We start from the raw sequence: 14,144 nt of genomic DNA on the forward strand, positions 1-14,144 counted from the left end.
TATTAGTCCTAAGACTTACATTATTATGTTTGTTAACCATTTCTAAATTTTCACAGAAAAATTCCATGCTTTACTACTGATTTCCGTTATTTTTTCAAATTGAAATCGAAATTGACATTGAAATTGATATTCCCGTAGAATTTCTCTACTTTTGGAGCTTCAAAATTTAAGACCTTGGTGTCAAGTAAATGTCTATTTTTCCATTCAGCTACTCCTTTATGCTTTTCAAGAATAATCCCTTTGGCAAAGAAAAATGACTGAATCTCATTTTGAGCAACTTCCAGTATATTATTAGATGGAAAAATTTGAAGAAAAATGCCAAAATGAGTTTTTATTTTGTGGTAGAATTGAGTAAATGCATTAAGAATTCTGACGCGTCTTTAAAATATAGATCCAGGTCATATGCTAAAAATCATCCTCTAAGGTCACAAAATATTGATAACTAGTCAAATTCTCGACTCCACACGGATCCTAAATATCTGAACGAATAATAGAAAACAATGATTTATTATGTGACTCGATTCTACGTGGAAATGATGTCATAATATGTTTTCCAAATTGACATGCAAAAACACTCACTATGAGAAAATAAACATGAATGTGGAAAATCTTGTTGCAGCTTTTGAAGGTGTCAATGACCCAAATGAGCATGCTGCTAATCTAGAGAAACACCATGAGTAGAAATTAAGAAGTCATATGACAAGAACTTGATCTACCATGACTACCATCAAAATAGTGCAATTGATCCTTCTTAAACCCTCATCAAGCTTCTTCTTTGAAGATCTTGAATAACACAATGAAAAGGAAAGAAGCTCAAGGAAATTTAGGCACATATAACACAAAGGAAAGATAAATAGAAGGAAACAAAAGAATATTGCCATTACTGTAATAGTGTGTCATTGAACCATGAGCAACAGTAACCTTGAAGTATAAAGTAGTAGGTTTCAAGGACTAGAATAAATTCGGAATACCTGTCAGGAGGAGGCATGAGAATCAGTAATTGAGGATAAGGATGAGGAGGCAAAAAACACTCCACAATAGCACTAGATGTATTAGATTGTGCATAGATCTGTTAAACCATGTGGACAAGATTGTTATACTACTCTTAGGACACAGTAGATGATGTGCTCAATTAGGGATACCTATTTGCCCAAGTCGGCTTTCCATGGATATGCCGACAGAATTTTCCTTGCCAGAGTGTATGCAAGAGTGAGAATCACCACTCATCTTGATGCACTACCTTTCCCATGACTACCATCAAAACCTCATCCTCTGTCTTGTCCTCCAACACATCCCCTAACACAGTTAAGGGGCATTGCTAATCATGGTTGAACTATCACGGGAAGAAGCTTGAGAGACATATTTTGTGACCATTGGATTCTAGCGCAAGCATCATTCATAAATGGAAAAAGAATCATTGAAAACCACCAATTGAAACCATTGCAACTGATACTAGATTGCAAGATATCAATCATGAAAGCACATAGCATCAAAACAGCATTATGATGCCACAATGAGCCAATAAACAGCTTAAAAGCAACAGCAGTATTCCAGGAACAGTGTATAACTGACTTCACACCAACAAACCACCACGAACACACACATGACACTATATCCTACCAAGAATGCTGCACAGCCTAAGCGAGATGAAAAGTCTCCCTAAATGACTGCCAAACCAACCAGAAAATCAGATCGAGATTAGAGAAAATATAAAAACAGTGTGTCCGTAAAACAACTTAGATAAACCAGATTTAGAGGAGATTGACACTCTGATACCACGTTATAAATTTAAGAAGAGAAGGAAAAAAAGGAGAAGAAAAAGGGAAGAGGCGGCAGTATCCTGGAGCATACATACAGCTCCAGGTCTGCCCTCTTATTTATTAACAATAAAAAGGGCATGAACGACAAAAGTTCCCCCACTCAAATAACAAATTGGATATGTTTAACATGATTATTAATTACAGATACTCTACCTTATACAACACATAATTGTCATTAATGTATACACTATTTTTAGCTCTAAATCTTGCATTATTATGTATATTAACAGTTTCTTAAATTTGATATAAAAAATCCATACTACTAATCCATCTTTTTGGAAAAAAAAATCAAAATTGACATCAATGTCAAAATTCACATAAGAACTTCCATTGTATTGAAGCCTCAAACTTGAAATAAAAATTTAAAACCTTGCTTGTCAAGCTTTAATGCTCCTGGTTTATAAACTTAAAACCCAATTTTAAATTCTTACTATGAACAAGATAAACTATTTTAGGTGAGAGTTTTATATCTTATATTGGTATTGGTAATGTTTTGAAATTTCAGTAGTAGTCAAAGATCATGCAATTTTTATTCAATGTATTAGTTGGACATGCATTTTAACTCCATAGACATATATATGAATGGATAACTCTTTATTCTAACATGTATAAGGTTATTATCCATTAACCATCTTATCTTTCCTTTCCTTCTACTTTGGCAGGTAGCTTTGCTGAAATTTACGGGGTACAAGATAATAAATAATATTTCAGACTCGGGGAAGGCATTCCTCATCATACTTATCACAGACATTTTCTTAGGGTAGTTATTTCTGCTCTTTGCTATAGCGTACTAAATATCACATTGATGAAGTTATTTTGATACTAGCAGGTTCATGCTGTGTTAGACCACTATCCCTCCCAAAAGGATAGGCTGTTAGGAATTGGGTGCGACAATGCACATCAATCTATCTGGTATTCCCTCTCATGTGCAACCAAATCTTGCCCATTGTGTGCTGAAAAAATTGAAATTGGATGGATTCACAAATGCAAATAAATAAAAAAATGCAGTAAAACAAGCATAACAGGGGAACAAACATAAATTGCGAAACTTGAACCTAGGACCTTGAACTAGAGTTCTAATACCATGTTTGACCTTGACGGCTTGACCACCAACAATCTTAAAAGTGGTGTTATGAATTTGTCGAAATTTCTGGTTTCGTCACCCTCGAAATTTAAAATGGTAGTCGATTTCCGTGTTGCATAATTTCCTTCCAAATCTCAACATCACCCGAAATTTATCGAAATCTCGATATTTTAGCAAAACTTGTTGAAATTTTAACGATACAATGAAATTTCCTCGGAATTCAAATGAGAGATTTAGGAGTGAGTGAAATTTCTCTCTTAATTTATTTTATTTATTTTTATCAAAGCAAAAATATATTACAAGTGCTTTTGAAATTATATGAAAAAATAAACTTGCAGCAACATTTTATTTAACCATTCTTGTCTAAATTATCATTATTTGTATAATAAATAATATTTAAATGATTTATAAATTTCATTTATATTAACTAAATATGTTTAATGTACATTATTTTACAATTATGATTGCTACATGTACTATATTACAACTTTTCCACCTCATACACAACATAGATGTATTTAACTTGTAATATATTAGTCTTAAAACTTACATTATTATGTCTATTAACCATTTTTAAAGTTTCACAAAGAATTCCATGCTTTACTACCGATTTTTGTTATTTTTTCGAATCGATATCAAAATTGAAATTCTTGTTGAAATTTCCATACTTTTGACGCTTTGAAATTTGAGTCGAAATCGAAATCGAAATTTAAGACCTTGATTTGGCACAACAATGCATATCAATCTATCCAACATAATAAAAAGTTTTGTACTAGTGAATGTGACATTTTATGGTTACAACTTGATTATGAAATTGTCGATGTTTTGAAATGGAAAGTGGAAAATAGCGACATACACAACTTGATTATGCAATTTTGCACTTGCCATTTGTGATCTTCTTTTCATTGTGTATTGGTGCCATTCATAAGGTAACATAATAAATAGTTCAAAATGCTATAACAATTTTAAGTTCTAAACCTCTCTACAATAGCAATTGATTCCCATTATCTGTTGTGTTTCTGGTATTGGTTATTTGGTTGTTTAGTATTATCACCTATGTTAGTAACTAAGAGCTGGTGTGGTATTATGGTCATTGTAATGTACTTGGCATATATTATAAATAGAGGGCGAGACCTATCACTATGGTGAGGTCTTCCGAACATGGCGACTATTTGATTAACCACTTTACCTAAAAGCTTAGTTATAGGCCAACAGTGTATATCAAGCTTTAGCATTCCCATTCATGCGCCACTAAATTGCATGTGGAGAGGGAAACAATTGATATATATATATATATATATATATATATATATTGATAGTAAAAGAAGATGTATTAAGGAAGATAATGTACAATCATAGTGAGGATACTAAATCCTCAAAAAATGGAAAAAAAAAAAAGAAAAAAAAAACCTGAAAAAGAAAAAATAAAAAATAAACGCAAAACAAAAATAAATTTTATTTGAATAGCTAAGAAATCCCCTCTTTAATCCCTTCCCATTACAGTTAATCGAACACTTCAAATTTGATAATTCCCTCTGACCATTCTTCATCTTGGATTTGCCACCATCAAGCATAACTTAATTTCCTCCTTGATCAGACTATCAAATATTTTGTGAATGGCCGAATGAATTGGCCTTGAGTTCTGTATATTATATATAGACTTTACAAGAATGCTATACATGGAAAGTAAGCAAGGTCTAGCATGATTCTAGCCCTATACAAGTAAACTATAATCTGTCAAACCCTATATATGTAAACTAAATATATGCTAACTGTACAAAATAATGAATTGAAATATAAGGAAATAAATGTGGGCTGAAGTAAGGAAAGAAATCTTTTGCTTTGCCGTTTGCTGTTCCATTGACAGCCCCCCTCAAATTGATGCGGGTTGATCAGCAAACATCAATTAGCTACTTAGGAAGCAATGTTGATGACGAGTGAGAGCCTTGATGAAGATATCCGCAATTTGTAATTCAGTGGAAATGTGTGGAAGGGTGATAACACGAGCTTCAAATGCTTCACGGATAGAGTGACAATCGATTTCAATATGCTTCGTGCGCTCATGATAGACAGGATTGGCCGTGATCTAGATAGCACTCGTATTATCAGCATGTAGAGGTGTAGGATCGGTCTCAGAAAAAATCTAGCTCAACAAGCAAGCCTCAAAGCCAAATAATTTCAGAACAAGAGACATTGCCTAGTATTCAGATTCCTTCGATGACTTAGAAACTTTGTCTTGCTTCTTACTCTTCCAAGAGATCAATGCATCACCTAAAAGAACACACACCAACTAGTGATGGAGCGACGTGGATCCACACAACCAGCCCAATCAGCATCGTTATAAGCAGCAAGGCGAGTAGAATTGCCTGCAGGGAAGAATAAACCATGGGCAGAAGTGCCCTAAACATAGAGTATGATCCTACGGACAGCAGCCAAATGAAGATGACGAGGAGTCTAAAGAAACTGGCTGACTTGCTGTACAACAAAAGAAATGTTTGGTCAAATAATGGTGAGATAGACAAGACTACCCACCAACTTCTGGTATAAACTAGAGTTTGTACGTCAACTAACTCCTAGGGTGGACAAGTTGGATTCTCATGCTATAAAATGTGTCTTTCTAGGCTACTCATATACTCAAAAGGGATATTGTTGTTATAGTCATGTGTTGCATCACTTCTTTGTTTCTGCAGATGTTACCTTCTTTGAGTCTACACCTTACTACACCCGATCCCTAATTTCTTATGAGCTCAATGAGTCTCTTTGTTTGCCTAATCTTCTAGATTCTACTTTGTTGTCCTTGCCCAACCAACCGTTTGAGTCTCCACGTAGTTTAAGTCCTTCTCATCGTCTCGATCACCCTAATTTGCAAGTGTATTCATGAAGGCGGCTCCAAGTCCTTCTCATCGTCTCGATCATCCTAATTTGCAGGTGTATTCATGAAGGCGGTTCCAAGGAAGAGAGTCCCCTCTAGCTTCTACTACCATGCCTTTGGTTTCCTCGTCTGATGATCATATTTCCCATGATGTTGATCCTCCCATTGTTGTTCGGAAGGGTAAACGCACAAGTACCCAATGTCCCATTTCCAACTATGTGTGTTATGACTTCTTATCACCCTTGTATTATGGTTTTGTCACCGCCTTATCATCTAATGCCCTTCCTAAATATGTTTTTCAAGCCTTAGCCCACTATGTGTGGAGGAATGCTATGGTTGAAGAGATGAATGCTTTATAGGATGATGACACTTGGGACTTAAAATCTCTTCCTCCTGACAAGTTTGTGGTTGGTTGTCGTTGGGTATACCTTGTGAAAGTCAACCTTGATGTTTCTGTGGCTCGTCTTGTTGCTAAGGGGTACACTCAGGTGTATAGTTTGGATTATTCTGTCACCGTTTCTTTGGTTGCCAAACTTACATGAGTACGTTTGTTGATCTCCTTGGCTACTACTTGTCACTTGCCTTTACATTAGTTAAATGTGAAGAATCCCTTGTTGCATGGTGATCTTGAGGAGGAGGTTTATATGGAGCAACCACCTAGGTTTGTTGCTAAGAGGGAGTCGGGCTTAATATGTCAGCTCAAGAAGGCACTATATGGTTTAAAATAGTCACCCAAAGCATGGTTTGGTCGTTTAGTGCTGTAGTACTTGGATTTGGTCTTTGATGGTGTGCAATGGATCATTATGTGTTTTATCATCATGCTTCATCGAGTAGGATCCTTCTTGTTATTTATGTGGATGGTATTGTTATTGCAAGTGATGATGATAAGGGTATTTAGAGTCTCAAACTTTTTCTATAGACTAAGTTTCAAACTAAAGATTTGGGACGGTTGAAATATTTCTTGGGTATAGAAGTATTTAGATCCTGTATGGGAACTGTTTTGTCATAGAGGAACTATGTTCTCAATCTATTAAATGTAACTGGATTGGTTGGATCCAAACTAGTTGATACACCCATGGATCCTAACAACAAGTTAATGTCAGATATGGGTGATTTGCTGCCTAATCCCGGACAATACCAGAGACTTGTTGGAAAGTTGAATTATCTCGCAGTCACTCAGTTGAATATACCTTTTGCAACAAGTTTTGTGACTCAATTTCTAGATTCTTCGAGGACAAGTCATTGGGATCCAGTCATTTGCATCTTAAGATATCTCAAAGGTGCACCTAGGAGAGGTTTTTTATATCGTGATCAAGGTCACACTTATATTCATGGCTATACAGATGCAGATTGTGTTGGATTGCCTTTCGACCAAAGATCCACAACTGGGTACTATATCTTGGTTGGTGGTAATTTGATCGCTTAGAAGAGTAAGAAACAATTTGTGGCGTGCAGGTTAAGTGTTGAACTAGAATATAGAGCTATGGCTCACATTACTTGTGAACTTGTCTAGTTGGAGAACATGTTGGAAGAATTGGGTTTTTCACATTCTCAACCTATGAAGTTGATGTGTGATATTATACTGCCTCCAACCTGGTTTTTCATGAGCGAACAAAACAAATTGAAGTTGATTGCCACTTTGTTTAGGAGAAACTTGTCCAGAAGCTCATTACTACTCCTTATGTGAAGTCTAACATGCAGCTTGTTGATTTGTTTACCAAAACTTTGAGGGGTGCTCATGTTGAATTTAATTGTATCAAGTTAGGAGCATATGACATTTATGCTCTACCTTGAAGGTTAGTGTTAGAGGTTATTTATGTCTTTAGTGAGAGTTAGTAAGGGTATTATTGTCATTAGAATGTATTTGATTTGTAGTATAAATAGAGGGAAAGACCTATTTTCAAGTTAGATCATTCATTTTAATTAAAATCTCAACAAGAATAAAATAAAAAATAAAAGAAAAAAAAATCTGCTTTCATCTGCTAAAAAATCCCCTCTTTAATCCCTTCCCATCATAGTTCACCGTGCACTTCAAATTAGCTAATTCCCTCTTATCATTCACCTTGGATATTAAACCATCAAGCCTAACTTCATTTCCTCCTTGATCAAACATCATATGGCCCAAGTCATGATAAACTCTAAGTTTCATTTTCCTTCCCAAGAATTTCGTCTTGAATTGGAGTATGCAAAATTCCGTCCTTAATATATATATATTTCATATTTGGGGACCCATCTTCAAACCTATTAATACCCTCTAAACCTTCGAAAGGAGGAGGCAGCACATAAGATAAGTCCCCGAGACAAACAATAGAAGAATTGGAGGAATATCCACAATGTTCTTGAATATAGTCCAAAAGTAGACCTTTTCTGCATTCAAAGCCACTACTCCATACATTGTTCTCATTTGAAACATCTACACATCTCTTACGCAATTTAGCCCCCTCATCGATTGGCTCTTCCACTACCTTCGGAATCCCTCTTCATATAATTTTATGTTTTTTCTCGCCAAATAATTCTTCCTTGTCTTCATTAAATTTCCTCCCTTCAAAACCCATTTGCATTTCCTTGCAATGAACACACCTTACACTCCTTGAATTATCCAAATTGACTCCCTTTCTAGCTGGATTTCCCACCAAACCAAAAATGAAATCGTGGTTTTCAAAATCATAAGAATTAAAATTCTTAGAAACAATCTCCGCCCCTTACATTCCTAAAACTCCCCTATATTTTCATTTTCTTCCAACTGGGAAGAAGCATCTATCAGGCCTTCCTACTTCCAATGCTTGCACTTTAATTTTGTCAAAGCATCCCTCATCATGACTGCCTATGATGTTATTTGAAGAGGAGCACAATATTGGATCACTTTGAACTACATTGAAGATGGACATTGTTCAATTTGCTTTTGCTTTGAAGGACGCTGAACTATCTTTCCAAGTCATGGGCAAAAAGGCTCCCTTATGGTTAGGCCGTTAACTGCCTATGATGTTATTTGAAGAGGAGCACAATATTGGATCACTTTGAACTACATTGAAGATGGACATTGTTCAACTTGCTTTTGCTTTGAAGGACGCTGAACTATCTTTCCAAGTCATGGGCAAAAAGGCTCCCTTATGGTTAGGCCGTTAGGGGGCTGTAGAGACTTTTGGGCTTGCCCAATTAAGTGGCCCGCCTGCACTTCTTTTGAAGCTTTCTCACTGCCCAATCCCATTTTAAATCAAAAGATTGCTTTTAGGCCTCATTAACCAATGAGCCCATCAAAGAGTTTAATAGACTCTTAGAATTTTCAAACAGCTAGCCAAAATCAATGTTAATTGACAATAATCCAGGTCTAGCCCACTCTAGCTTCACCATCCTGTCTTCCACATAAGAAACCCTAGCCGCCTTTGACTTTATCATTGTCTTCCCATCTTCCACAAAAGAAACCCTAGCCACCACTGATTTCAACTGTTAAGCCATAAACGTCGCTCCTAACGTCATCGATTGTTCTTGCTTAGCTAATAGAATGAAATCCTCTTGTAATATTCCCGCACAACGAGCATAGATCACCTCTTGCACATTATTAGAAATCAATCGACCTCCACCATTGCCTATGCTTCTAGAAAAGACCTAACTCCATGAGCAATTTTCGTTGATCTTCTTTCGTAGATCTTCTTACTATTACTCCATTCGAGTTTGACTGACAAGAGTTTTGCAAATTAACGAAGGTACCCCCAAATCAAAAATGTCCTTCACCTTTCAGCCCTTTTAGAAAAATGGAGTACTTTTTACCCCACCAACCATGTCCTATTTCTACGAACTTTCGTGCCTTAGTAGCGTGAATCCCCATCTAGTAATCAATGCAAGCCACTCGAAACTTTTGAAATCCCTTGCCCAACCTACTAGAAAAAGATGAGAACCCCTACGAAAATCATAAAGCTCCATCTAAAGAGAGTTGTATCCACTGATTGCACTTACGATTCTTCTCAATAATAAACAGAGCTCCAGCCTTCCCTTTCTTATCTAATCTCAGATTGAAGGATTTCTTGTTGATCAAGATAAAACGAACCCCCGCCATAACATGATATTGAATGAAAGAAAGATGAACTGTGAAAGGACGATTATGCAAGAGAGGAAACCATCGCAAGAGCTTTGAGATAGTTGATGAGGGATCCAATTGCATTAGTAGGAGGAAAAAGTAGATAAATTGTCAAATATTTTGTGAATGGATGAATGAATTGGCCTTGAGTTCAATATGTTATATATAGACCTTACAAGAATGCTATACATGGAAAGTAAATAAGGTCTAGCATGATTCAAGCCCTATACAAGTAAACTATAATCTGTCAAGCCCTATACATGTAAACTAAATGTATGCTAATAGTACAAAATAATGAAATGAAATATAAGGAAATAAATGTGAGCTGAAGTAAGGAAAGAAATCTTTTGCTTTGTTGTTTGCTGTTCTATAGACAGCTCCCCTCAAATTGATGCAGGTTGATCAACAAGCATCAATTTTCTACTTAGGAAGCAGTGTCGATGACAAGTGAGAGCCTTTGGTGAAGATATTCGCAATTTGTAATTCAGTGGAAATGTGTGGAAGAGTGATAACACGAGCTTCAAATGCTTCACAGATAGAGTGACAATCGACTTCAATATGCTTCGTGCACTCATGATACGCAGGATTGGCCGTGATTTGGATAGCACTTGTATTATCGACATGTAGAGGTGTAGGATCGGTCTCAGAAAAATCTAGCTTAGCAAGCAAGCCTCGAAGCCAAATAATTTTAGAACAAGCAAGAGACATCGCCTGGTATTCAGATTCTGTCAATGACTTATAAACTCTTTCTTGCTTCTTACTCTTCCAAGAGATTAATGCATCACCTAAAAGAACACACACCAACCAGTGGTGGAGCGACGTGGATCCGCACAACCAGCTCAATCAACATCGCTATAAGCAGCAAGGCGAGTAGAATTGCTTGCAGGGAAGAATAAACCACGGGAAAAAGTGCCCTGAACATAGCATATGATCCTACGGACAGCAGCTAAATGAAGATGACAAGGAGTCTGAAGAAACTGGCTGACTTGCTGTACAGCAAAAGAAATGTCTGGTCTAGTAATGGTGAGATAGACAAGACTACCCACCAACTGCCGGTATAAACTGGGATCAGCAAGTAAATCACCCTCATCTTTGCGAAGCTTGACATTAAATTCCATGGGAGTATCAACAGAAGTACCCTTGTGAAGGCCAGTTGTGGCCACCAAGTCACTAGCATACTTATGTTGATTGAGTGAAATACCTGAGGGACTATGATTCACCTTAAGACCAAGAAAATATGTGAGAGACCCAAGTCTTTCATATGAAAGGACTCTGAGAGTTAAGTCTTGAGATGAGCAAGTAAAGTAGAATCAGAACCAGTAATCACAATATCATCAACATAAACCAAAAGAAAAACAATACCCATGTCTAATTTGCAAAGAAACAATGAAGTGTCATACTTGCTCATCTTGAATGAAAATTGTAATAAAATGGTGTGGAATTTATCAAATTACGCCATCAGAGCTTGTTTGAGACCATAAAGAGAACAATGAAGCTTACACACATGTGAAGTCGAAGAGGGAAACAAGCCCAGGGGTGGCTTCATATAAATACACTCTTTAAGATCCCCGTGAAGAAAAGCATTCTTGACATCCAGACGAAGCTTACACACATGTGAAATCAGAGAGGGAAACAAGCTCGGGGGTGGCTTCATATAAATACACTCTTTAATATCCCCATGAAGAAAAGCATTCTTGACATCCATCTGATGTAGTGGCTACTCACTAGAAGCAGCAATGGCCAGAATCGTACGAATTGTAGTCATCTTAGCGACAGGAGCAAAGGTCTCTTCATAATTGACACTATATTCCTAATTATTCCCAAGTGCAACAAGGCAAGCTTTGTAACGATCCATACTTCCATCATATCAGAGCTTGACTGAGTAAACCCATTTACAACCTAGAGGAACAATGGTGGGAGGACAAGGCTCAAGTCCTAGGTGTGATTGGCCTTTAGAGCGGCAATTTCTTCCTGCATAGCTTGTCGCCAACAATCATGCTTGGCAGCGTGTGGGTAAGAAGTGAGAATATCTAAATTGGACAATGCAGCAGTAAGAGTTGAAACAAAATTACCAGAACTTGAAGAGGGAAACCCATACCTATCAGGGGGTACAGACACTCGAGAAGAGTGACATACCAAAGGCTCTAGAGGTGCTGCTGACTAAATCTGGAGCGTGGTAGGATCAGATATCGGATGAGCTACCAGAAGAGACTGTGGGTGGGGGCGCCGCATTTACACAATACTTGGTTTAAAACGAGCACTAAATGAATGAGAATCCAAGAACTGCTCCTTAAAGGAGGGGAGAATCACAACAAGAGAGGAGGGTACGGAGGACACGGGAAAGAAATGTTAATTTTCAAAGAAAATAACATTCCTAGAAATGTGTGTACGATGTAATGTAGCATTATAGCAAACAAATCTCTTTTGACACACATTGTATCCCAAGAATGCACATCAAACAGATGATGGAACAGAGGATTCTAGCAAGAGAGTACGGACCACATCTAGGAGATGACGATTTTTTGGTTCGACTACTCCATTCTATTGGGGAGTAGCAGGACATGAACATTGAGGAATAATGCCTTTAGAAGCCAAAAATGCCTGAAACTCGGTAGACTCTTATTCACCACTAGAATTTGTGCGTAATGTCTTAATAGAAGTAGAAAATTGATTGTCAACATACACTAAAAACTCAGTGAAAGTACAAAAAACCTCTGATTTAGAGCGAAGAAAGTAGACCCAAGTAAATCTGCTATGATCATCAATGAAAGTCACATAGTATTTAAATTTTTTATGTGAACTAATCAGGGAAGGTCCCCAAACATCACTATGGATACGCTCAAAACACTGAGAAGCTCTACTAGCATGCAGAGGGAAGGGAAGAGTTTTGCTTTTACCAAGTTTGCAAGAGGCGCACTTAAGAGATAAAGAAGAGCGTTCTTTATTACCAAGTAAACCAGAGTTCTATACATGAGATAAGATCAGAGTATTGGGATGGCCTAGACGACTATGCCACACCATACTAAGATCTGAAACATTATTACAAGCAAAAGACTTAATAGAAGAAACTAGAGAACGTGCTAGAACAGGCAAAAGTAGTGGAAACAAGCGCCCCACTTTAGGTCCCTTCGTGATCGACTCCCCCGTTACCTGGTCCTGCACAACACAACCATTACCAGAAAAATTAATAGGACAATTGTTATCAACTAATTGACCAACAAAAATAAGATTCGTGAACAGCTGAGGAGCAAGAAACATATTAGTGAACTTAGAAGAGGCATCTTCGACACCAGTTATTCGCAAAGAACTGCCATTGGCAGTCTGAATAGCAGATTGACTAGCGTAGGGCCGAACATGATAGAAGGTAGTCGGATTATTCGTCATGTGATTCGAGGCACCCGAGTCCACATACCAAAGATTAGTAGAATTTTTACCTTAGAGCCCCATTGGTAATGATGCCGAAATTAGCATTTGTTGCACCCTTTCGGGTGTTCAGTAATTCACTGGAGGAGGTGCAGGAACAGAGAAGTCACCTGAAGAAGAGCTAGGAGCCGCAAACGTCGCTGTGGGGGGTAGACTAACAGAAGTCTGGAATGCTCGGGCCTGATGATTCTGCCCGCGGATACAACATGCTTTGATAATATGACGCTTCTTCTAAAAGCAAAATTTCTTGGAACAATTAGCAGCGATATGTCCAAATTCTTTGCAGCAAAAACACTACAAAGTGCTAGAATGTGCAAGTGGTCCTCGTCGTTGAGCAACATAAGCCACAGGGACAGACCCGAAACCACCATGAGATTGTGCCAGACTAACTTGAGTACTAAGCTGTTGTTCTTCACGAAGTAACTCACCAAAACAAACACCCAGAGAAGGAACAAGAGAGCGATTTAGCAGAGACGAGCAAACAGATTCATAGTCGAGGTGGAGTTTCATAAGAAACTAATCACGACGACTAGTCTCGTGAAAACATTGAATAATAGGAAGCAAAGCCACAGGAACAGACACATTAACCAGATCAGAATATTCATTCCAAAGAGTCAAAAACCCTGAATAGTCTTGCATGGAACGATTGTCATGTTGAAACATGGCAATCACATGCTCTAACTGAAAACGACGGGCACCGTTATCTTGATGATATACTGTTTTTAAATAAGTCCATATGGATTGAGCCGTGCGATAAGGTTGCAAGTTGGGGACAATATGTGACTCAACTGAGCCAAGAAGCCACAACATAATCCGAGCATCAAGCACAACCCATGAAGGATAAGCTGCTGACTCCTTGGATTCATTAGG

General features: G+C 37.4%; 1 protein-coding gene across 6 annotated transcripts in view; it reads left to right on the forward strand.

Moving 5' to 3' along the window:
* Positions 1–14,144, forward strand: part of LOC131166855 (chloroplast envelope membrane protein) — a 115,720-nt gene that overhangs the window by 82,161 nt on the left and 19,415 nt on the right. For all 6 annotated transcript variants that reach the window (XR_009139883.1, XR_009139884.1, XR_009139885.1 and 3 more), the window contains exon 5: positions 2,483–2,580. Coding sequence is in view for 3 of the 6 variants with exons in the window: in XM_058125457.1 (XP_057981440.1) it covers positions 2,483–2,580 (98 nt within the window). In the remaining 3 variants the exon portion in view is untranslated. The remainder of the gene's footprint in view (positions 1–2,482; positions 2,581–14,144) is intronic.

Source organism: Malania oleifera, chromosome 10, assembly GCF_029873635.1.
Source record: "Malania oleifera isolate guangnan ecotype guangnan chromosome 10, ASM2987363v1, whole genome shotgun sequence".
Classification (NCBI taxonomy): Eukaryota; Viridiplantae; Streptophyta; class Magnoliopsida; order Santalales; family Ximeniaceae; genus Malania; species Malania oleifera.